Here is a 26,891-nt window from a genome sequence, read left to right as displayed (position 1 = left end):
GGAATGAAAATGGAGAGATATTGAGTTTAAAGCAGAAGATGATGACGATTCACCGATTTGATAATGCAGATAGTTCCCGACCTACGACGTACGACGACTTACGACGGCGACTTACGACGCCGGAAACGACGGGCGGGAAAAAAATTAAAATACGTAAAAAAAAAACGAAAAGGAAAGAAGAAGCAAGCGAGAAAGCATGGTGGTGAGAGACGCTATGACGTCATCACTCTCCAGGCAGCTTCTCCCACACGAGGCAGCGTCTCAGTTAGTAGCTCTTTGTGTTTCACACTGGCAATATCCCTTACGCTCCGTAACTTAGCCAAACTAACGATTACTCCACTACTACTACTGCCCTACTAGTTCTTCGCTGTTCATACCCTACTGCAAGCATCATGTCTAGCAAGAGACGTCAACCATGGCTGGTGCCGATAAGAAGAAGAGGAAGGCGATCAATTTTGAAGTTAAGCTCAAAATGATTGTACACTGTACAGTATGAATGAATGATCATTTTAAGGCCATTTTCCACGCTAGAGCGGGGGTTAGCCTTGCGGGCCACATGACAATCATGGTTCCCTGTTTTGAGGCAATGTTTTTATGGCCGGATGCCCTTCCTGACGCCAACCCTTGGTCGCCTCTTACGATGCACAGGGATACGGTGTACCTATTCTAAATCGGGGTACACACCGTGATCATTCATCCCAGCAAGCTGGTGCTGTGCAGTATGAGAACGGTAAAAGCGTTACCGCCATCTCACGTGACCTTGGCTTCTCCCACTCAACGGTGTCTACCATCATCAAGGACAAGACTCGCATCCGAGAATCTGTGAGGGAAGCGGCGCCCATGGGCACCACTATCATCACCAAGAAGAGAAAAGGACCTATTGCAGAAATGGAGAAGATGCTGATGATGTGGATGGAAGACCAGCTGCAAAAATGTGTGCCTCTTCGCTTGATGACGATACAGGCTAAGGCTAAGAGTCTCTTCGATGTTTTGAAGGTGCGGGCTGGCACCGACTACACGGAAACGTTTACCGCCAGCAAAGGCTGGTTTAGTCGTTTTAAGAGACGAAATAACCTGCATAACGTGAGAGTAAGCGGCGAAGCTGCAAGTGCAGATGCAGGTGGAGCTGCAAGGTTCCGGGAGGTATTCGACAAGTTGATTGTTGAAAAAGGATACCTACCAGAACAAATCTTCAACGTCGACGAAACTGGACTTTATTGGAAGAGGATGCCTGAGCGAACGTACATCCACCAAGAAGCAAAAACCATGCCCGGATTCAAGGCATTCAAGGATAGACTGACCTTGCTGTTGGGCAGGGTTCAAGCTGGTTGCAGGGTTCAAGCTCAAGCCCTTCTGCATTTACCGCTCCGAGAACCGTCGTGCCTTTAAAAACATTGTCAAGCACACCCTACCAGTCTACTACCGAAGCAACCGAAAGGCCTGGATGACGCAGGCATTATTTGAAGATTGGTTCCTGAATTGCTTTGTCCCTCAAGTGCGTGAATACTGCCTGCAACAATCTATCGCTTGCAGGATAGTGTTGGTACTTGACAATGCACCAGGCCACCCTCAGCATCTTGATGACTTGCATGCAGACGTCAAGGTCGTTTATTTGCCTCCCACCACGACTGCCATACTTCAGCCTATGGACCAGCGTGCCATAGCTACGTTTAAGGCCTACTATCTCTGGGCAACGTTCGCTCAGGCCATTGCTGCAACGGAAGAAGAAGAGACAGCACTACGAGACTTCTGGAAAGGCTACAACATATTGCAATGTATCCGGAATGTTGCTTCTGCGTGGAAGGAAGTGACTGCACGGTGCATGAATGGAATATGGAAACATTGCATGCTTCGTTACGTCAATTCGTTCGAAAGTTTCAATAAGGATGAAGTGATGGACGAAATCGGAGAGAGAATTGTGAGGCTAGCACACACGTTAGAGCTGGAAGTTGATGTGGAGGACGTGGAGGTGTTGCTTGATTTTACCCCAGGCGAATTGACGAACGAGGATCTGCTTGAAATAGAAGAGCAGCGAGATCAAGAAGAATCTGAAAGGAAAAAGGAAGAAGAGAAAGACGACGAAACTCCCCAAAAAATGTTCACCGTAAAGGGAATGGCTGAGGGGTTTGCCGTTTTCAACAAAGGACTACAGCTGTTTGAGAGCATGGACACCAACGTTGATCGCTTGTCCAAATTCGATCGAAAACTTCAGCAGACCCGAGCGTGTTACAGGGAAATTTACGATGAAAAAAGGAAGCAAACAGTTCAGCCAACTCTCGACGATTTCTTTTTAAAAAAAGATCCTATCACCTCCACCTCCAATGCCTCCGCCACCACCTCCGCCCTTTCCGTGTCTCCCAGACCAAACTCGTCACCAAACTCGTCACCATCACCGCCACGATCAACCACCGATGATTCTTCAACGATAGACGACCCCGGCTCCTGATTTCAATATTATTGATACACTGTACATTTTATTTAGTACAGTACCTATTAAACTGCATTGTATATTTGTACATATTTTTTGTTTAATAAATTGCTATAAAATGTCATATTTGTTTATTTCACCCAAATAATCCATGAATACGTACTTGAATACGTATCAATACAACGTGCATAATAAAGTCATATCGGCGCTGAATGACCCTATAGGTCCCAGTGCCTTGCCGTTGGCCTAAATCTCATATTCCATTCCAAAGTCATATGATGGAAAACGGACTTGAAAAATGTCCCAAATAATCCATGAATACGTACTTGTATACGTATATTAATAGGTACATGTAATTCAAGCCAATAATAGGTACATAGCCTGGCGTTGGCTTAGGGGTTAGGGTGCCGGCTTGGGATCCTAGGATCCTGGGTTCGAATCCCGGTCGATCACTGAATTAACGCCAGGGGGGTTGACTCAGCCTGTCATCCTTCCGAGGTCGGCTAATTGAGTACCAGTTCACTGGTAATTCCCTGCTTGTCGTAAAAGGCGACAAACAGGGTTGGCGGCAGGAAGGGCATCCGGCCGTAAAACATTGCTTCAAAAAGGGGACCGAAAAACAACAACAACCACGGTGCCCGAAAAAGACCAACCCCCGCCTGCGGGGAAAAATGGCCTCTAAATGTGTTTTTTTTTTTTTTTTTTTTGAATAGGTACATGTAATTCAAGACATAATACTAACTTGAAATACATGTCCCATGTAATTAGTCATGAGACTAACACATGATACTATGATAGTACACATACTTTGGAGCTATGACCCAACTACTACCTGAAAAATACAGGTCCACAAAAGGGGGTCCGACTTCCGACGGAACCGATATCCGACGGACATGACAGAACATAACCTTTTTTTTTTTCTTTTTTTCTTTTTTTGTATACAAGATCGAGGCTCGTGAAAGAGCTGTCATAAGTCGGGGACTATCTGTATCTCAATACAATCATAACTTAACATTATATTTTGATATATGAATACTTTAATATTAATTTGTGATGGATTGATGATTGAGGCTGTTTTGAATGAAAATGTAGAGATATTGAGTTTAAAGCAGAATGAGGAAATGACGTAAGGGTTTCCATCCGTGACATTCACCGATTCCCCAATTGCAGATTCGCCATTGACTGGATATAGCAACATTCAGACTGGGTACGTTTTTTGTCCAAGTCCTTCACGACCTGGTTGTCCATGCCCGAAGTCAAAAAAATTTAACACTTACATAGTTACATTATTTGCTCACTGATATCCCCATGCAGGTCATACTATCATCTTCAACTAAATTATCAACCACCAAGCACGGCTACGCCGCTGTTAGACTATCGGTGTTGTTTCATGTAAAATTATTGTTTCAGAAACCAAAGCAGGAAAAAGAAAGGGAGGGGGAGGGGGTGTTGTCGCAAAAGCTAGTGGAGAGATGATAGCAAGCAAGCAAGGCCAATGAGGTGACATGCGACAAAGCATACCTCACGACGTAAAGATGTCGCAATATCGTTAAGAGAATCTTGGAGCTCATTAGCACCGTAAGCAGCACAGCACTCGGTCTGTGACGCGCACGCACACGCACGCACACGCACACACACAATTATCGTGAGGCCCGACGAACAATTTTTTTTATACCAAGTACAAGATAGCGAGCAATATTTTAAATAAAATTTTTAGTCTTGCTCTCGCATTTTAAAACAGGTCCAAGGTTATTACAAATTTAATTCCTGGCTAATAATCGAGTCCCTTTCCCCATTCCTAGCTGAATATACTCTCCACCACAAAAACTGAACATGTGATTGTTGTTGATGCAATTTATTTGTGACATCATGGGACATAAATGAGGTGCAAACCTCTGACAGAGATAAACGATGAATAATTAAAGTCTATTTCATTGTGACCTGATCACTTAATACTCAATTGTGGTGAATGTTTACACATTGGGATCAAACGAGGAAGTAACCTTATCAATACTGGTTACGTCCACCCCCCCTGGCAGCGATCACTGCATTGCATCGTATGAGCATTCATATCTGAGGCTGGGAATAGCATTCCCGGCCCGAACCAGCTCATCGAGGGTCTGTGGATGTCTTGATAAGGTTCCAACAATTCAATCAATGATATCACAGGGATGTTAAATTGGAATGAAATCTGGCGAGATGGCAGGCCAGGAGGTCATGGCATCAACGTTGGCATTGATGGGAACGCTCCTTGTTCGAATGTCCCTGTGAGCAGGAGCGTTATCATACATAAAGATGATTCCTGCACCATGCTTTTTAAGGGAAGGCAACACGTTGCTGCAAGATCTCGATGTATTCATCTGCTGTCAGATTGTAATGGATACGGATAAAGTTGGTATGAAAGGTTTCAACAACAACACCCTATATCATAACACTTACATGTCCAAATGTTGCGGTTTCCTAGACACAGGTTGGGACATAACACTGATAGAGTCTTCTATCGACCCAGGCAAGGCCATTATGCTCTTCATGGAGAAACCTGGATTAGTTACTGAACACAACATTTGCCCACTGCCACCTCTGTGTCCTTCTGACATGCTGATTGGACCACTGCAAGCATGCTTGGATGTGCTACGGTGCAAATCTTCAACACTGAACAGGACAATGAGCATGGATCCACGCATCATGGAGACTCAAGACAGTATTGACATTTATCCTGTGAGGTCCAGGGAACACGTTTGTAGTTCTCTGCACAGTTTGAAATCGATTGCGTAGATGGGTCATACAAATGCACCGGTCCTGAGGTGGAGCCTTTATCCTGGGTGTTGTGGAAAACCATTCAGGTCCGCACAACTTTTAGTCCAACGGTTTGGTTTAATTGCATTTAGATCATCACATCATTCCTGTAAGTAGAAATACACAATAAGCATACGATGCGACATCTCATAAAGCCATTCATATCAGTCAATGCAAGCAAGCTAGATATTCTATAAAGGCGTACCATTAACGAGGCTACCGATGTAACATGTCACAAGGGAGAAGTCTCGGAGCACTGACACAGCAACGGGTCTTATAGTCACGCCCCTAGTGGGGACAACAATGACAGCGAGCAGCGAGCATCCCCACCCGGGTTCAGTACGGATACGATTTCACTACATTCACCCCCCGTCAGAATTATACGGCCGCGTGGCTAAAAGCGAGTGAGCGTCAGCATGGGCGCGGAGTATTAGTCGGCCCAACCGTAGCGGGCCGGGCGGCGAATTTCTCTGCCAGCACGCGTTCGAAATTCCCCGGGTACGGCGTCTCGTAACCCTGTATCCCCGGTGTCAGAGGCGTCAACAGGGTCGGGTGATGAAGGGGGTAACGCCAAGTCGTCGGACCCGGGCAGTCTCGACGGGGGGAGGGTCGGTGGACTGTCGGCGATGGGAGCGTCGGGAGAGGTCATAGTCTCATAGACGGGTTCGACTGGTTCGTCCGATTCCCTACTAAGGTCGTCGACCCCGCAAGGGGCAAGATGACGAACGGAGACAGTAGTCTCACGACCATCAGACGTCATCACACGAGCATGCTCAGGATTAGCCTGGAGAATCTGCACTTTGTCCACAAGGGGGTCGTACTTGCTCGCGCGAACTGCCCGTTTAAGGTAGGCCGGCCCGGGCCCAGCGAGCCAACTGGGCAAAGACCGTATACACCCCGAGCTCCTGGGGTGGTGGAAAAGACGCTCGTGGGGAGTTTGGTTAGTTGCCGTACTCAGGAGTGCCCGGATTGAGTTCAACGCCGCAGGTAGCGACCAAGCCCATTTATCGAGGCCCCGGCCGTGGGTCCGGAGATGGAGCATGACGGCCCTCCAGATAATCCCGTTGAAGCGTTCGATCTGCCCATTAGCCTGGGGTCTATACGGCGTGGTGTAACTAGACGCAACGTTGTTTTGGAGCAGATAGCCGCGCACCTCCTGAGACAAGAAGACTGCACCCCGGTCGGTATGGACATAGGCCGGGTAACCGAACATTGAGAACAAGTTCTGTAAGCAACGCATCACCGTGGCAGCAGTCATGTCCGCGCACATATAAGCAAAGGGGAATCGTGAGTACTCATCAACGATAGTGAGCAGATAGCGAGAGCCGCTCGACACCGGCAAAGGGCCCTTGAAATCCATCGCCAAGCGTTCCCACGGGCGTGTAGCCTTCACCAGAGTCCCCATAGGGGGGTTATAGAAACGCGGTTTGATTTCCGCGCAGATAGCGCAGTCGCGACAGATACGGCGGATATCGTCAATCGAGTAAGGGAGATTCCCACTCCGCACGAAATGAGCGAAACGCGTTACGCCGGGATGGCCCGCAGTAGCATGCAGCACCCGTAGGCCCTCCAACGAGGTGATACCAGCACATGTAGTGGGGCGCGATAAGGCATCGGCGGCCTGGTTATCCTTCCCAGGGCGATATTTGATGGTGTAACAGAAGTCGGCGAGTTCGATACGCCAGCGAGTGATTTTCTCGTTCTTAATGCGCTGGGCGTGTAAGGTGTCGTACATGAACGCAACGCTTTGCTGGTCCGTGATGATTTGGAAGCTCCGCCCGAGTAGGTACGGGCGCCATCGCCGAATAGACTCGACGATCGCATACGCTTCCTTTTCAACGGACGAGTGCCGCCGCTCAGCGGAGGTAAGAGTCCGTGAAAAGAAAGCCACGGGACGTCCCCCTTGGGAGAGGGTCGCCGCGATGGCCTGATCCGAGGCGTCACTTTCGAGGACGAACGAGCCGCTCTCGTCAATGGTTGCTACGGCGGCTCGGGCGATGTCGGTCTTAAGTCCTTCAAAGGCCGTCAATGCGGCCGAACTCAGGGGAAAGGTGTCGCAGGCCACAAGGGGGCGAAGTTTCGCGGAGAAATTTTGCACCCATTTGGAGTAATGGGCGAACAGCCCAAGGGCGCGTTTCAGGGAAGCCCGATCGCAGGGAGGGGCCATGTCGAGCAAAGGTCGCAGACGTTCCTTATCCGGAGAGACAGAGCCATGGGTCACGGTGTACCCCAGAAGATCTATGGTGCGTAGGGAGTATCGGCACTTATCCTCGTTCATAGTTAAGTGATACCGTTGCGCGACCTCAAGGAAGCGCTTCAGATTAGCGTCATGGTGCCCTTGGTCATATCCACAAACCGTAAGGTTATCGAGGTAGACGAAAACATCGGTTAAGTGCTCCCGCGCAACGAGGTCATCCATGGCCCTCTGGAAACAAGCGACCCCGTTCGTCACCCCAAAGGGCAATCGTGTAAATTGGTACAACCGCTGCCCCGACTCGAAAGCGGTATAGATACGATCCGCCCTAGAGATAGGGATCTGGTGGTACGCACTACGGAGATCGAGCGTACTATAGACCGAATACTGGGACACCTGTTGCACTAGCGCGTCCATCCCCGGAAGGGGGTAGGCATCCAGCTGTGTAAAGCGGTTAATCGTTTGGGAATAGTCGATTACCATGCGTTTGCGATGGGCCTCACTGCGCACCACTAAGACCTGGGCACGCCACGGTGACCTACTAGGTTCTATGATGCCGTCTTTCAAGAGCTGAGTCGTTTCGTCCGCAATGAATTGCATGTCCGCGCGGGAGTAGCGTCTCGATTTTACCGCGACAGGGGTACAGTCGGAGGTTAGATTGGGGAACAGCGAAAGCGGACGGACGTCCATTTGCGCTAGGGCGCACACCGTTAGCGCGTCGTCCGCCCCCACAACAAGAGTGTCAGGCCCACCGAACTCCATTACCAGACGTCCATGCAGCTTAAGAAAATCGTGTCCCAGCAGAATATCAGCACATAATGCGGGTAAAACCATAAGGTGTACATCAGGGAAAACCCGTCCCTTTAGCACTAGTTTCAATCGGCATTCCCCTTTTGTGCTAAGCCGGAGTCCCTGGGATGCCATGAAGATCCGTCGTGTAGACCGCCCGATCCGCCATCCATGCCTGAGCACAAGTCGCTGGTCGATAAAACTATCCGTAGATCCGGTGTCCACCAAGGCCTGAACACAATGGCCCTCAACCATAAGGGGAATAAGGGCTTGAGCCAGGCCAGACGAGGCAGCTGGGAGCGGGACTGAGCCCCCCGAATGGGTCGGACCAGCCTCGCGGGTGGATCCTACACCAGCAGCAGTTTTGCGATCGTGGCCGGAGTCTGCGTTGACCATGGGGAATCCATTATCGTCATCAGAGGGCTTTCCCCAGCATTCCGGTGTTTCGCGATTCAAAATCCGATGAGAAAAGGCCTCAGTAGTATTTGACATCGCCTTTTGACACTCCTGGCAGATAAAGGCTTCCGTTGTAGCCGAAATCGCCTTTTTCGTTTGGTCGCTTTGACAAAAGGCTTCCGTAGTATTCGAAATCGCCTTTTTCGTTTGGTCGCTTTGACAAAAGGCTTCCGTAGTAGTATTCGAAATCGCCTTTTTCGTTTGGTCGCTTTGACAAAAGGCTTCCGTAGTATTCGAAAGCTGTTTCTTCCCTTGCGTGGCTCGAGGTTTGGCCAAGGACGCGGCCTTTGTCCCCGATGGAGAATGAGACGGTGGTGGCTTTCCGGTGGCGCCAGTCAAGGTTGTCTGAGCGCCCAGCGGGCCGCAGCGAGGGGCCCTCCCCTTCGAAGACGGGTAAGGCGCTGGGCTCGTGGGTTCTGCTACAAGCCCGTTCAAGGTTGCCGCGCCTGCGCGACCGCGGCTGCGCGAGTCGAAGGGCCGCGAGCCGCGTGCCGATTTCTTGCACACTTTCGCGTAATGTCCCTTTAGCGAGCACAAATGGCAAATAGCGTCACGTGCCGGACACACGACTCGGGCATGACGAGGCCCTCCACAAAAAAAACATGCGGCCCCGCGCAAGGCCTTGGGTCTGCTGGTCGTAACGGCAGCTGTCAGGGTAGGGTCATCCTCCGGAGCATCCTGGAGTTCAGCAGGCGGATCCACGTCCTTGTCAGTGGTCCTCTCTGGCCGGGCGTGTAGTGAGGTGCCCGCCAAAAGGCGCGTGCGATCATAGGCGTTCGATTGCATCCGTGCTTCAGTATACACCGTCGCTTGCTCAACCGCCGTAGCGAAGGTCAGGTCGGTCTTCTCCAAGAGTTTGAGACGTAGTTCCTGAGAGGAGACCCCTGCTATGAAGGCATCTAAAAGTCGATCATCTTTAGCCTGCTCGGGAGTCCGTGGCTGGGCGCTGTCCAGCATGAGCTGCCGGAGCTCCTGGGCGTAATGATCCATAGGCTCGTTGGGTTGCTGCCGTCGCGTCTGCAGCAAATAACGCGCATACACAGGGCTTTTTTCTTTTATATAAAGCCGCTTGAGCTCCGCGACGGTAAGATCATACGTCGTGCATTGAGCGACCGCGTGGTAGACCCGGTAGTCGATTTTTGAGTGTAATATTGCCAGCTTCGCGGCAGGCGTCGGAGCGGTATCAGGCTCATTAAAGAGATGCTCCAGTTGCTTGAGCCAGTGCTTGAGTTGCAAGCCTCCGTCCGTGGCTTGTGGGTCGGCGCTGAAGATGGACACCGTCAACGTCTTGTTGCCAGCCATGTCAGCAGATCTTAAATGCAATTAAGTGTTGTGGAAAACCATTCAGGTCCGCACAACTTTTAGTCCAACGGTTTGGTTTAATTGCATTTAGATCATCACATCATTCCTGTAAGTAGAAATACACAATAAGCATACGATGCGACATCTCATAAAGCCATTCATATCAGTCAATGCAAGCAAGCTAGATATTCTATAAAGGCGTACCATTAACGAGGCTACCGATGTAACATGTCACAAGGGAGAAGTCTCGGAGCACTGACACAGCAACGGGTCTTATAGTCACGCCCCTAGTGGGGACAACAATGACAGCGAGCAGCGAGCATCCCCACCCGGGTTCAGTACGGATACGATTTCACTACACTGGGAAATCCGCTTCTTGGCATATTTCTTGTTGTTATAACGGCTTGACAACTTCTTCCGAGATCTTAGTCAAATCCTCTCCTCACGTTAACGAGCCTTGCAACATGACTAATGGACGACCCTGCTTGAAGGTGTTCAAAGATTTGATTACTCCTTTTCTGACAGACGTGGCATTGTACTGGATTGTTAAAGAATGCGATCAGTGCGTTTTTTGGATGATCCACATACTGGTGTCTCGGAAAGACCCAGAATACCCCATGTCATCTCTAACTAGAACAATGTGACTGTGTCGCCAATATGCCTCCTCATAGTCCCACAACGGGTAGATGCCATCGTTCACTGTCCTAAAAATAAAAAAGTTTGAATTTAAATCCCTTCAGCTGTTTTCAAGCATCACATTTTCACCAGCCAAGACAGGTTTCACATCAATCGGTGAGGCAGTTTCAGAGACGTTATTAAATATCGGCTTTCAAGCCAATATGGCTGCCATACCACATGACATATGACCTTAAAAATGTACACTCTGCATATGTATGGGTAAGGAATCACGTTTGTGAAGTTTCGTGGTATTTGGATAAGGTTCGTTTTTCTATCTAAGATGGCTGCCAAACCACGTGACCTACGACATCATCATTTTCAAACTTTATGCAACAATGATGTTAGATGATGTTTGTAAAATTTCACATCAATATGGTGAGATTTTTCAGAGATATAACTTTAATATTTTCCTTCAATCCAATAAGGCTGCCACACCATGTGACCAATGACGTTTTCGTGATCATCTTTTAATCGCCATGCCTAGTCAATGACACACGTAAAGTTTCGAGTCAATTGATTTGGTGGTTTGGGAGGATATTTTCTTTAACGTTTTAGGTTAAATCCAATATGGCTGCCAAACCATATGACCTATGATGTCATAAATTTAATATGTCAATACAAATGGAGCATACATGATGTGCAGGCAATTTCAGATTTTTAGGATAAGGAATTCGATTAAAACATTTTTGGCTGGCATACCACTTCACCTATGATGTCATCATTATCATGCTTTTGTTCCCCATTGGGAGTACTTGACAATGTGCCAATTTTCACATTTTTCCATTCAGCGGTTTCCAAGAAATATATATTTAATTATTTGCTTTTAATCCAAGATGGCTGCCATACCACATGACCTATGACATCACAATTATAAAAACATTCTGCATGGGTGTCACTCCTACCCTGAAAGTTTCGTCTCATTCGGACATATGGTTGCTGAGAAAAACGAGGTTTAGCCGGTACAGACGGACAGACGTACGAATGGACGGACAGACAACCCAAAAACATATAATAATGCCTCCGGCGACTTCGTCTGCGGAGGCATAACAATTCAAGGGTACACAAGTTGCACGTGCTGAACGATCACTGCATGGCGCAAATTACGGTATGTGGAAACTTGCAACAAGTGTTCTGCACATCCCTCACGCCAAAAAAGGACTTTTGATTGAAGGAACAGTCCTTCAACAACTACATCATCAATGCTACAAGTTCTCATTTTTCATGGTGGAGAGCATATTTTTCGAGAATTAAAAGCTATCATGTCAATGATCATTAATTAACTCAGAGTTGGCCAGATATGGGAGCGGGGAGGGACGGGACCTTGTCGAGTTGAATGTTCAGATACAAGGACTTACCAGCGTCTCCATGGCGTCCCGTTTTGAGCTCTGCATTTCGGAATCCAACTTTTCCAGGAGAAGTGGCAAAACAAACTGCAAAATAAAATTCAATTAGAATCAGATCAAGATGAGCAGCAAACGCACACACATCATACACTTCCCTTTGGAAGTTTAGATCAGCATAACCATGTTGCCGTTATGCTGTGGCACATTGTTGCCATAACAGGTAAACTACAACATTTTTAACACTCCATCACAATAAAATATCTGGTCAAACCATAGCAGAACCATCAGCAGCACAATAAAATATCTGGTCAAACCATAGCAGAACCATCAGCAGCACAATAAAATATCTGGTCAAACCATAGCAGAACCATCAGCAGCACAATAAAATATCTGGTCAAACCATAGCAGAACCATCAGCAGCACAATAAAATATCTGGTCAAACCATAGCAGAACCATCAGCAGCACAATAAAATATCTGGTCAAACCATAGCAGAACCATCAGCAGCACAATAAAATATCTGGTCAAACCATAGCAGAACCATCAGCAGCACAATAAAATATCTGGTCAAACCGTAGCAGAACCATCAGCAGCACAATAAAATATCTGGTCAAACCATAGCAGAACCATCAGCAGCACAATAAAATATCTGGTCAAACCATAGCAGAACCATCAGCAGCACAATAAAATATCTGGTCAAACCATAGCAGAACCATCAGCAGCACAATAAAATATCTGGTCAAACCATAGCAGAACCATCAGCAGCACAATAAAATATCTGGTCAAACCATAGCAGAACCATCAGCAGCACAATAAAATATCTGGTCAAACCATAGCAGAACCATCAGCAGCACAATAAAATATCTGGTCAAACCATAGCAGAACCATCAGCAGCACAATAAAATATCTGGTCAAACCGTAGCAGAACCATCAGCAGCACAATAAAATATCTGGTCAAACCATAGCAGAACCATCAGCAGCACAATAAAATATCTGGTCAAACCATAGCAGAACCATCAGCAGCACAATAAAATATCTGGTGAAACCATAGCAGAACCATCAGCAGCACAATAAAATATCTGGTCAAACCATAGCAGAACCATCAGCAGCACAATAAAATATCTGGTCAAACCATAGCAGAACCATCAGCAGCACAATAAAATATCTGGTCAAACCATAGCAGAACCATCAGCAGCACAATAAAATATCTGGTCAAACCATAGCAGAACCATCAGCAGCACAATAAAATATCTGGTCAAACCGTAGCAGAACCATCAGCAGCACAATAAAATATCTGGTCAAACCATAGCAGAACCATCAGCAGCACAATAAAATATCTGGTCAAACCATAGCAGAACCATCAGCAGCACAATAAAATATCTGGTCAAACCATAGCAGAACCATCAGCAGCACAATAAAATATCTGGTGAAACCATAGCAGAACCATCAGCAGCACAATAAAATATCTGGTCAAACCATAGCAGCACCATCAGCAGCACAATAAAATATCTGGTCAAACCATAGCAGAACCATCAGCAGCACAATAAAATATCTGGTCAAACCATAGCAGAACCATCAGCAGCACAATAAAATATCTGGTCAAACCATAGCAGCACCATCAGCAGCACAATAAAATATCTGGTCAAACCATAGCAGAACCATCAGCAGCACAATAAAATATCTGGTCAAACCATAGCAGAACCATCAGCAGCACAATAAAATATCTGGTCAAACCATAGCAGCACCATCAGCAGCACAATAAAATATCTGGTCAAACCATAGCAGAACCATCAGCAGCACAATAAAATATCTGGTCAAACCATAGCAGAACCATCAGCAGCACAATAAAATATCTGGTGAAACCATAGCAGAACCATCAGCAGCACAATAAAATATCTGGTCAAACCATAGCAGCACCATCAGCAGCACAATAAAATATCTGGTCAAACCATAGCAGAACCATCAGCAGCACAATAAAATATCTGGTCAAACCATAGCAGAACCATCAGCAGCACAATAAAATATCTGGTCAAACCATAGCAGAACCATCAGCAGCACAATAAAATATCTGGTCAAACCATAGCAGAACCATCAGCAGCACAATAAAATATCTGGTCAAACCATAGCAGAACCATCAGCAACACAATAAAATATCTGGTCAAACCATAGCAGAACCATCAGCAGCACAATAAAATATCTGGTCAAACCATAGCAGAACCATCAGCAGCACAATAAAATATCTGGTCAAACCATAGCAGCACCATCAGCAGCACAATAAAATATCTGGTCAAACCATAGCAGAACCATCAGCAGCACAATAAAATATCTGGTCAAACCATAGCAGAACCATCAGCAGCACAATAAAATATCTGGTCAAACCATAGCAGAACCATCAGCAGCACAATAAAATATCTGGTCAAACCATAGCAGAACCATCAGCAGCACAATAAAATATCTGGTCAAACCGTAGCAGAACCATCAGCAGCACAATAAAATATCTGGTCAAACCATAGCAGAACCATCAGCAGCACAATAAAATATCTGGTCAAACCATAGCAGAACCATCAGCAGCACAATAAAATATCTGGTCAAACCATAGCAGAACCATCAGCAGCACAATAAAATATCTGGTCAAACCATAGCAGAACCATCAGCAGCACAATAAAATATCTGGTCAAACCATAGCAGAACCATCAGCAGCACAATAAAATATCTGGTCAAACCATAGCAGAACCATCAGCAGCACAATAAAATATCTGGTCAAACCATAGCAGAACCATCAGCAGCACAATAAAATATCTGGTCAAACCATAGCAGAACCATCAGCAGCACAATAAAATATCTGGTGAAACCATAGCAGAACCATCAGCAGCACAATAAAATATCTGGTCAAACCATAGCAGAACCATCAGCAGCACAATAAAATATCTGGTCAAACCATAGCAGCACCATCAGCAGCACAATAAAATATCTGGTCAAACCATAGCAGAACCATCAGCAGCACAATAAAATATCTGGTCAAACCATAGCAGCACCATCAGCAGCACAATAAAATATCTGGTCAAACCATAGCAGCACCATCAGCAGCACAATAAAATATCTGGTCAAACCATAGCAGAACCATCAGCATTCGGCCAATCCAAAAAAAAGAACAAAGAATTCCAACAACTGCAAATATTTAGGCCAGCTTGTTTGAAAATCCATTATAATTGCCGGGTGGTGAGGCCATCAGGCTCGGTGTGGGTTCAAATCCAACTGACGGCTGCAATGAAAAAAAAGAAGAAAAAAAGAAGAAAAAAAAAGAGGATTTCATTCAAAGCTTCTGAAAACCAGGCCGATCTCAAAAAAGACCAAGCTGGCCCAATGCGGACCTTCAGAGGGTAATCGCCTGCCCTAGTGCCTGGGTTGGGCTATCTATTACACCAATACACACAATGTCTACAAATTGATGCCACCAAAACCTTAACAAACAGTAAAAAAAAAAAAAAGAAGGAATGTACCTGTGCCAGCTGAGGTGAGTAACTAAGAACAGGGCGCAGCGCCAGCACCAGCTGTTCATGTGTCACACCGTAAGGGTCGTTGGTTGGCTGGAAAAGCAACAGCAAACAAATTGCAACCGAACGTTAGTTCCTTCCGGTTCGGGGATCGGCGCATGTAGACGACTGATCGGCGCTCTTTCCTACCAGTTCTTCAAAGTTAAGTTCCCCCACAATTTACGTTGTTTTACAGTTGTTTTTATGCCTGCGCCCCCAAAAGTGGCCTGAGGCATTATATTTTTGGGTTGTCCGTCCGTCCGTACGGGCGAAACCTCGTTTATCTCAGCAACCACATGTCCGATCGAGACGAAACTATCAGGGTAGGAGCGACACCCATGCAGAATGTTTTAATGATAATTATGACATCATAGGTCACGTGGTAGGCAGCCATCTTTAATTAAACTCAAATAATTAAAAACGATTTCTCGGAAACTCCCAATGGGAGTTGGTGTCAAGCACGTTGGTGTCAAGTAATCCCAATGGGGAACAAAAGCATGATAATGATGACATCAGTGAAGTGGTATACCAACAAAAAATGTTTTAATCGAACTCCTTATCCTAAAAATCAGAAATTGCATGCAGATGATCTGTGACCCATTTGCATTGAAATACAGTATTAAATTTATGACACTAGCAACGGTACCCGCCCTATGGGCGGGGCTTCAATTGTGAGGCCCAAATGAAAAGGCTAAAATAATATCAGAAATTGAAGGCTTTTTTTTTCTTTTAAACAATTTATATAAACATCCGTTAAATCTCGATCGGTGCAGCCGTTTGTGCGGCACCCGGGAAAATAACCATGCGGGAGCAAGTATCAGCAGGATGTGGCAGTGTGGGAGTCCATGTTTCTGATCCTCCTTCCTGCCAAAGTAGCCCACCACTTCTCCAAGCATTCCACTCTTCAGATCCGCCATGACAGATTTAAGCTTGATACTGAAGACGCGTGCAGTTAGTCCTCCCGATGTCGTATGTACTCCAGATACGTGTCTCCTTCATTGTAAAAACTTCCAAATCAACAGTTAAAAGGATTTTGAGCCGATAGCTATTACGGCCTTGGCAAGATCGATGGAGACAGCGATCTGTTAGCGTATACACCACCCAAATAGCTATGTGGAATTCTCTCATGTGGCGATTAAACTAATCGTGCTCACAATCGCTATGACGTATGTACTCCCGATACGTGTTTCCTTCAGTTGAAATGGGTTAGAATTCTCTCAAGCAGGGATTCAACCTGTGTCCTTATAAAATATAAAAGGTCTTTGTCCGAGGTCACAGAGTTCGATCCGTGCAGCCGTGCAGCGATCGGTGCAGCCGTTTGTGCGGCACCCGGGAAAACATCGTCACAATGAGAACAATGAACGTTATACGAACGTGAATGTTATGCGGGAGTCCAAACCCGAGAATGCTGGAGACTAAAGCTGAAATTGGGAAAACTAAATAGCCTATTTTACTCCTGGAGATCCCAGGATTATCCACCCAACATATCGTTGAGATCGGTTCAGCAGTTTTTACTTTACCTTTGAACAGACAGACAGACTGACGGACGGACATTTGGTGAATTATAGTAAGAATGTAGGTCACATGGTTTGGCAGCCATATTGGATTTATCCTAAAACCTTAAAAGAACAACTTCTCCCAAACCACCAAATCGATCGATTCGACACTACACGTCATTTGCTAGGCATGGTGATTAAAAGTTGATCACAAAAACATCATCGATCACATGGTGTAGCAGCCATATTGGATTCAAGGAAAATATTAAATATAATTATATCTCAGAAACCGCTTACCTTATCGATGCGAAACTTTACAAATGTCATCGAACACCAGTGCTGCATATATTATGATGTGTGTATATATATATATATATATATATATATATATATATATATATATATATATATATATATATATATATATATATATCATAATATGTTTTCGCATATATATATATATATATATATATATATATATATATTTCGCATATATATATATATATATATATCATAAGCATATATTATGATGTGTGTATATATATATATATATATATATATATATATATATATATATATATATTATTACAGACCGCGGATAAGATGTTGGTTTGCCGAGCGGATGGCCCCGCGGCCCTAACAGTTACCCCGACTAACCCGATTCCCGAACGTTGGCCGGACCGCGCCACAGGTATTCAATAGGGAAAAGACAAAGGCGACACGGAGGTGAAGAAGAAGAAGAAGACAAAAAGGTTGGAAATACAACTAAATTTATTCCTACTTTTTACACGCTCAAAGTAACCAAGGAGAAGGAAAGATAATAAAATAATTTACAGAAGATATTAGACACAGTGCAATGCTAGCTTACCTACAGTCTTAATTAACCCAGGACAGAACAAACAAAAGACAGACTCACACGGGGAATGATGACAGGAATGGCAGGAGGTGGATGGCTGGAGGGGGAGGAAGGTTCAGCTGGACCCGCAGCACGGTCGGGTCGGGGATTAGCAGCCGCCGCCCTTTATCGATCAGCTCGTTTAACAGCCGCCGTTCCTTCGCGGCCCTGCTCAAAACTGCCGTCAAGGCCCCCAAGCTGCTGTGGCTGAAGCTGCTGTGGCTGCTGCTGCTGTGGCTGCTGCTGCTGTGGCTGCTGCTGCTGTGGCTGATGCTGCTGTGGCTGATGCTGCTCTTGTAGGGATCCCTTACTCAACTCCTCTCAACCACGTCTCCTTGCACGTCTCTCGCTTGGTCCAACCACACCTTCGCTTCTTGCGCGCATGCTTTTATAGCACCTCAGGCGATCAAGCCGCCGGCCTTCAGGACATGCCCATCGGTCAGCTCGCCTCGGCCCTGATTGGTCGGCACGGCCCTCTGGCTCCGCCCTTGATGACGATGGGCGGGCACGCCCTTCTTCCCCGAGCTGAGCACATGCTTAATGGCGGCTATTGTAGTTGGCAGTAGAGGTTTTGGGAGTGGGAATGGGGCATGAAAGGGAATCTATCTTATTTCACTTGGTGCAATGGAGTGTCATTTTAATGGAAGACAAAGCCTTAACCTAATACACAGAACAAGGAAATAAACTACTGAACAGGGATATTATAGTGTCCTTCATGTATGCTTTATGGAACTAACTACGGGAACGCCCTTTGACCTTTATACAACACTGGAGTAAGGAGGGCAATATTCTACAACAATTTTACATTACAACAACAACAAAAAAAAAACATTCTCATGTCCACAACACTGCACCCTCCTCCTCTTAGGCATGTCCCGGGCCTATAACTTTAACTTTTAGTGTGGAACGTAGGTGTAGTTCCCTCTACATTTAACCTGACCATGAGTGCGACAGTTTTAAAACATAAATAAATATGTCCCGCTGCTCCATTGCACCCTGCCTAACAGATTCACGCCCACAGCTAACCGAATTGCGGAATGGTCTTCAAACTATACATTGACGGTGGGGAGCATTATTTACAATGACGTTACTTTATTTATAAAACGCAACCCAGGACCTGTGATTGTTATTTTGGGGGGGAGAGACAGTCTGCTCTGCATCGACGCACCATGAAAGCACCCAAAACGCACCAATACACCCTCAAGCACCAATCGGTGCAGTCACCACAGTTCATGAATAAAAATAAACCAACAACCCCTAACCCCGCTGGTGGTCTCTTGCTCTTCGGCTCCCTCTGCCGGCTATTTGCTATCTTCCAGGTGTTGTCATCTTCTTTGCTGGCGGCCTATTTGCAATACAACTTGCACCCAACGTGTCCATTTTTATTTATTTATGGCCCACAGGGCCGACTAGTGTGGTTCACCTGTGGGGCATCGGTGCCCTGTGGCCAAGGTCCGCCAGCAAGATCTCGGGCCTTCATGGCCGGTGCCAGCAGAGGGGCCATGCCCCAACCCATGGGGTCCATCAGTGGTGCTCAGCCACAGACATGTGGTCCATAAGGTGGTGCATCGATGCAGACAGCTGTGGTTGCGAGAGGTTCGGGCGCACAATGGCCGACTCACGCACGCTCCCCTCGGCGCCCAGTGGCGCACAGGTCCTCATGTGGGAGACAAAAGGGGGAAAAGACAGATGAGCGAGGGGCAAGGTCACAAGGGTACACATCAATAAGGCAATGCAAGGCGAAGTGCGTACGGAGAGCGAAGTGAGAAAGCTCGTCCCTACCGTACGTCACCCCCCTGTCACCTACTCTACCCTTGCCCTTACCCCATATTTACAACATCTACACCTTTACAAATTCGTCGCTAATGTCACGTCTTCCCCATATTTCCCCTATACCAAATTCGTCTCCACAATCCCTCTATCCAAAATTTGCCATCACCCAATTCATCATCAATCCTCATAAGGAGGGAGAGATGGAACAACAAGCACAATGTCACACCCACGTCATGATGCGTCTCACAATCCAAAACATTTGCATCATAAAAATAACAAAAACCACCTGGCATGGTGTGGAGGTACGTCATCTCAGGTGAGTGGATGCAGATGGTGCGAGGAGATTTTCATCCTAACTACCTTCTAAATGACTTTAATACTCTTTACACTACCCGGGGTCTTTCCCTGCCAAACCATTGGCAATCTTACTCTATGTGGTTTTAAAAACCAAATTCCCATTGACTAAACTGTGGTGCTTATCAATTTGGGGTCTCACTCCCCCGATTCATCTCCCGGTGCCCTTGCACAATTTCTGGGCTGAGACGTGTAGCTCTCCCAGCAGGTCTACCCACCTGCACACCTCCACCACTGTAGTTGCCACCCTAGCTTACCTGCTCCTTACCTAACCTATCTAACTGGGGAAGGCCCCTCCTGGCTCTGTCACCCCTCGGTGCCCTCTGGCACTGGGCTACCCGGGTCCGTCCTCCGGATCCTCGGGCCCCATCCACAACAACTCTACCGGCTCCCAGAGCCCACCTGCGGCCTCACCTGGCCGACATCCTAAGAGTGGTGGAGTGCCCAAACCAACTACACACACTAACAGGCTACACGCCCAGCCATTTCCACAACACTAATGCACCCATCCAAACACCATTCTTTCACCTCGCACCACAGATGCCAATATCCAACCACAATTTACCTATACCCTCTACCTAACACTTAAACTACCCTCCCCAGGTATTCGTGATGGGGGTCCATTCTTCCCCCATTCACACCATCGCACCATCCACTCCACTCCATAGTTTCCACCATACTCACTCCACGACCATCCATTCCAATACTCCATATACTCCAGACCATTTATTCCATACAACCATCCTCCATTCACCTGTAGTTGCACACCTGTGCAATCTTACATGGTAACACCTGCACCCTCCTTCCTTCCTGGACCATTTGGTCAGCACAACTCACAATCACCTTCTCTCACTCATACACTGCTCCACACACCTGTTCAGTTGCACACCTGTGCAATCACACCTGTTCCTCACACACTTTTCACAATACACTTCTGAATACACCTCCAACACTCACACGGCATCATCTAATCTACCTGTTGCCCTGCTAACTTAGTGCTCCCCGTCTTCCCTTTAAACTAAGCACATACCACGTCATTATCATCCAAACTAATCTACCTGCGTCCCCACTACAGGTATCATTGTCACTACCTAATCTTACCGTTACCTAAGGTCATCTTCTCTAGATCCCTATCATTATATCCTAACCCTCCCGGGCTAGTTTTCACTGCCATAAACCCCATAAGTCTAGTGCTCCTTTGCCCCCGCCTGTGAGAGATGGCAAAGTTGCCATCCCACCACATCGGGCATCTTCCACTACCAATTTGGCTCATCCAATTGCAACCACTCAAAAATTTTCTATCCCAAAATTTCGAATCCAAAAACACGATCAGTATCACCATCATCACAGTCCGCTATATCCTAGCCTCGGTGCGTCATGACATCATTAAACTCGGCTTCGCAAAGCCGAGCAATGAATTCGGGTGGTTTGGTCGCCTGCAGTTGGATCCGTCCGGCATTCACAACTCTGGGGAGGAGGCATGCTCGGGCCGAGGTTCCACGCATCATCGCGGCTCGGTACCTTGCGGTCCCGGGCCCGATGACTGAGGCTCGCCCGGTCGGAACCCCGTCCCCGCCAGGGGGCACCGTTCCGCTTCCTCCCACTCGCCCTTGAACCGGACCGGTCGCCTCGACCGACAAGGCCCGGACTCGACCGTGCGGGGCGGGGCCAAGCCCGAATCGGCAACGACGCTTCGAAGAGAAGCGACGCAGCATCGATCCGCGCCGGGCCTGGCATCCAACAAAGCGCACCGCACCCCGAGTGCTCGCATCGGCTATCCGTCGCCCTAAACGCTAACCCGTCCAATGTCGATGCTTTACTCGCATGCCCACACGCACACGTGACCCTTTTGACACTCACAAAACCCGGCGTTCCAACGCCGTCCGTACATTCCACACACTACGTCCATTCCACCAACGCACTCCCTGTTACACACCACACCTCTCGCGCACACTCGCCGTTCGCACACTCCCTTAACACACCTCGCGCACCATCCTGCGCACTCTCCCCACTCGGTACGTACTCCGTACCACTCACCATGGGCGTGCTCTCTTGCATCCACCCACTAACGCGCTCAGATGGGCTCTCCCACACCCGCGCCACGACCAACTCAGGTGTGCTTCCTCGCACACGTTCCACCACCACCTTACTCTCCGTGTCACACTCCTCCTCACACGTACACTCCGTATTGCTCTTACTCCCTGTGTCACATTCCGTACACCCCGAGGTGCATTCTCGCTCGCACTCGGTATCACACTCGCGCTTCGTAACACGCTCACCCCTTGACGCACACTTTTTTTTCACACGCGACCCTTCACCAACGCCCGGGTGCTTCCTTGATCCCAATCGCGTGACAATTCTCTTGTCGTCAAACATCCTCTTACAAAATCTCCCCGTACAATACACAGCATGACTCACCTGGGGGATCCTTTTCTCCACGCGCATCTGCAAACTTCCATTTGGGTTAAGCACAGCATCGTGATGTGAGCAGGGACTTTGTACATAATCCATTTCTCCCTGCAATTCCCGGGCTACCTCCGTCGTCTCTTCAATTTTAATTCCCAGCACTTTTGCTTTCTCTTTATTCACCTCGACGACCGCTGGCTTTAATAAAATTCCCTCTTCTACCTCAACGGTCGCCGGCAGCCCTTTACCCCGGGTCGCGATTTCTACCCCGGTCCAGTTACCCGTGCTTTTCTCCAATACGCCCAACCAGTGCTTCTCGACTCGCGTTACCTCTTCGTGCACCCCTGGGACCTTCTCGCCCACCATGCGATCCATGGTCTCCCCACATTTTTGCATGCGGTCACCCATTCTGTCCCCAATTTTGCCGATTCGCTCCATTTTGCTTCCTAGCCTCTCAAATTTGCTGTCTATTCCCCCGATTTGGCTTCCCATCCTATCCATTTTTGCATTCAGTTGGGTCAAGAATAATCTGAGGTCAAACCCGGTTTGCCCAGCGTCTCCAGCCGCCACCGCGGGCTCGCCCTCCGCGGCACCGCCATTTTGGGACCCTTCAACCACGTGCGCGAGCGCGCCATTTTGTGCGCCTGATACTCCCTCAACCACCTCCTCATTGCTCCCCTCCATTTCTTCCCTCTGATCCTGGGTTACCCCTAACCCCTCTTCTAGTTCCCCCACCGGCATCCGATCGCCTTGACTAGCCATGGCGGGATTTCAAAATTCGGGTTTTTAAAAACAAAACAAATTTCAGCAGCTCGTAATTTTGAGCGCGTTAAGCGCGCTTCAGGGTCCGTTCCCGCTCCCGACACCAATTGTTACGGACCGCGGATAAGATGTTGGTTTGCCGAGCGGATGCCCCCGTGGCCCTAACAGTTACCCCGACTAACCCGATTCCCGAACGTTGGCCGGATACGAAGTAGTGCAGGAGCTATGAAGACATTAGGAGAAAATGTTTCATACCAGGATTCAAACACAAGTGATCAGCCCTTCCTTTCAAACAAAGTCAACATTTGTGTGGAGGCAAACGTTTTTTGCCAGATGGTGCAGATGCTTTACAAAACTTGAAAATGAAGTGAAATTGTTGTATCTTGGTGATGGTGAAGTGTTGTTTTGAAAATATATTTGTGATGCAAATGCAATAGATTGAACGATATGGAAGGAGTCAATGACCAACGAAATGTTTTGTGATTCTTGCAGGATGACGGTGTATGCCCAAGGGAATTTGATTACCAAAGTGATTGATTATTTACTTATACTTGTAATGATGTTTACTTGTAGTGATTGATTGTTTACTTATATTGATGTTTAGATTAATGGTTAATATAAACAAAAACAAAAAGATGAGGGAATTGTGGAAGTGTAACTCAGTGTAACTTATTAATTGGCACTGGTAACTTATTAATTAACACTGGTAACGAAGCAGATACATTTTACCTGCAAACTCTGTGAAAGACGAGTTTGTAAATGAGTGTCAGGAATGTGCCCGAACATGATAATCTCTTGTCCACCTGGTCACAGCCCCTGGCTGAAGCACCCCCCTATCGTTTGGTAAACGGAACTCACAGCAGGAGGGGAGCGAGCTGATGCCAGGACTTGGTGCATGCATGACCTCGGGGCATTAGCGGAGAAAGGATTAACGTTCAGCGGACAGGGGATTAAGTCCAGTTTGTCCATATAAACGAGAGCAAACGTTGAGTCGAGAGGACTTGTCACCAGGAGCTCTGACCGACGGGAGTGGCGGAGGAACATCGGCCGAACGAGAAGGACCATGCGAAAAGAGTTAACCTGGTCCATTGAATTAAGCCCTATTATTTGGTAAATGGAATGAAGTGAATAACCAGTTAATAAACCAGACCTTTTGTAAAACCTGTGTCCGGTCATTGGAGTCTTGAGTCCCCCGAATACTTCCCCTACAATTTGGAGGCACCGCTGACATCAATTGTACAAACAAGTCTTTAAAAGGTGAGTGTGGCTTGTTTTTGTCCAATATGATTACGAACTTGGAAATAGTTTTGTACATACATGGGGAAAGAGGTGGTTCAGGGGGTTCCGTGCGCACCGATGCCGCGATAGGTGGCGTGACCCATCACGAATGGTACTTCGATAAACGACTGTAGCTATTATTCGTGTTTTCCTAAATGATTTCTGTAAATACGTATTTTTTGCGCTAAAAAAAATAAAATGCACAAGGTCGGCGCTGGTCATTAAAGGCCTTACTGTGACCTGGGAGCAAACGGAGCATGCGTGCACCATGCGACCATTTGCTTCCAAGACGTGTAAGGCCGGTACACTCGTTTAAAGTAGTTTTTTTTTTTTGCACTTGTTCAAAGCACGCGACTTGCTCGGCGTGCGACAGGGAACCGGGAAATGGTATTATATTTATATATATATATTTTTACCTCATTCCAATTTATGGTATTGCGACAAAACGGCTTATATCTTTGGAACGACTCTTTTGTGGAAGAGCAATGGCAGACCACCCATTGTCACCACTTTCATGAGCTCAGAGAAATAAAACAGCTAGTGGAAATCGGCAGCAGAGTGGGAATCGGCAGACAATGGAACAGCTAGCGACGAGTGTTTGTGAGTAACAACCACCCTCTGGTCGAGGCTCATAGGAGGGGTGATGCTTACTGATTCGGCACGCTTACAATAGGTGTTAATGGTGGGATGTCAGAGGTTTTGGTGTGGTTTAATGTTCACACTGTTTTGGAAAATAATGCTCGATGCAACATGATCCTAAAAAGAACCCATCCCTACATCTGATGATCAAGGAGATGGAAGGAATGGAAAATTTGAAGTATTAAAGTTACGGAACTCAAAATGTCTGGGTTTGGATGTAGTCATTAAAGGATTGAGTCATTCATTGGTGTGATGATGGTCCTAATATTTATTTATCTGGTCAAGTGGGTCCCAAGGTATGGTCACCGTACTCGCAAGCCGTTCGCTTTGGCTTTGCGAATGGACCAAACCATTTCATGTAAATAGAGGGGGGGGGGGGGGGGGTTCTGTGGTCGTTACTGCCACGTGGTTTGAATAAAATAGTTGTTGATTGAACTAGTTGACGGATATATAAATCCCATTCGAATGTCAAGTGAATCGAATGAAAATTAAGGATTTTTCAAATTGTTGTGGACTTTGGCCTATGTTGAATAAAATAGTTGTTGATTGAACTAGTTGACGGATATATAAATCCCATTCGAATGTCAAGTGAATCGAATGAAAATTAAGGATTTTTCAAATTGTTGTGGACTTTGGCCTATGTTGAATAAAATAGTTGTTGATTGAACTCGTTGACGGATATATAAATCCCATTCGAATGTCAAGTGAATCGAATGAAAATTAAGGATTTTTCAAATTGTTGTGGACTTTGGCCTATGTTGAATAAAATAGTTGTTGATTGAACTAGTTGACGGATATATAAATCCCATTCGAATGTCAAGTGAATCGAATGAAAATTAAGGATTTTTCAAATTGTTGTGGACTTTGGCCTATGTTGAATAAAATAGTTGTTGATTGAACTAGTTGACGGATATATAAATCCCATTCGAATGTCAAGTGAATCGAATGAAAATTAAGGATTTTTCAAATTGTTGTGGACTTTGGCCTATGTTGAATAAAATAGTTGTTGATTGAACTAGTTGACGGATATATAAATCCCATTCGAATGTCAAGTGAATCGAATGAAAATTAAGGATTTTTCAAATTGTTGTGGACTTTGGCCTATGTTGAATAAAATAGTTGTTGATTGAACTAGTTGACGGATATATAAATCCCATTCGAATGTCAAGTGAATCGAATGAAAATTAAGGATTTTTCAAATTGTTGTGGACTTTGGCCTATGTTGAATAAAATAGTTGTTGATTGAACTAGTTGACGGATATATAAATCCCATTCGAATGTCAAGTGAATCGAATGAAAATTAAGGATTTTTCAAATTGTTGTGGACTTTGGCCTATGTTGAATAAAATAGTTGTTGATTGAACTAGTTGACGGATATATAAATCCCATTCGAATGTCAAGTGAATCGAATGAAAATTAAGGATTTTTCAAATTGTTGTGGACTTTGGCCTATGTTGAATAAAATAGTTGTTGATTGAACTAGTTGACGGATATATAAATCCCATTCGAATGTCAAGTGAATCGAATGAAAATTAAGGAATTATTTCATTATTAACGATTAATGAAGTACTTATTTAATTAATTACATTTCTTATTAAATTACAGTAATTACATTACAGTAATTACCTGAGGTAATTACAGTAATTACAGTTCCGGTAATTACAGTAATTACAGTAATCATTACAGTAATTGCAGTAATCTTATTACAGTAATTACATTACATTAACTCAGGCACCTTTTGAGTAAGGAAGCTGATATTTGGACATGACA

General features: G+C 46.2%; 1 protein-coding gene across 4 annotated transcripts in view; it reads right to left on the bottom strand.

Moving 5' to 3' along the window:
• Positions 1 to 26,891, bottom strand: part of MMS19 (MMS19 cytosolic iron-sulfur assembly component) — a 132,925-nt gene that overhangs the window by 57,667 nt on the left and 48,367 nt on the right. For 2 of the 4 annotated variants that reach the window (XM_068114373.2, XM_068114374.2), the window contains exons 9-11: positions 15,486 to 15,572; positions 11,999 to 12,073; positions 3,950 to 4,027 (exon numbers count right to left, since the gene is read on the bottom strand). In XM_068114373.2, coding sequence (XP_067970474.2) covers positions 3,950 to 4,027; positions 11,999 to 12,073; positions 15,486 to 15,572 — 240 coding nt within the window. The remainder of the gene's footprint in view (positions 1 to 3,949; positions 4,028 to 11,998; positions 12,074 to 15,485; positions 15,573 to 26,891) is intronic. The other 2 variants (XM_068114375.2, XM_078777000.1) reach the window with 1 other exon arrangement.

Source organism: Myxine glutinosa, chromosome 4 (assembly GCF_964187855.1).
Source record: "Myxine glutinosa chromosome 4, kmMyxGlut1.1, whole genome shotgun sequence".
In the NCBI taxonomy this organism is placed as follows: domain Eukaryota; kingdom Metazoa; phylum Chordata; class Myxini; order Myxiniformes; family Myxinidae; genus Myxine; species Myxine glutinosa.
This window is presented reverse-complemented; position numbering and strand designations above follow the sequence as displayed.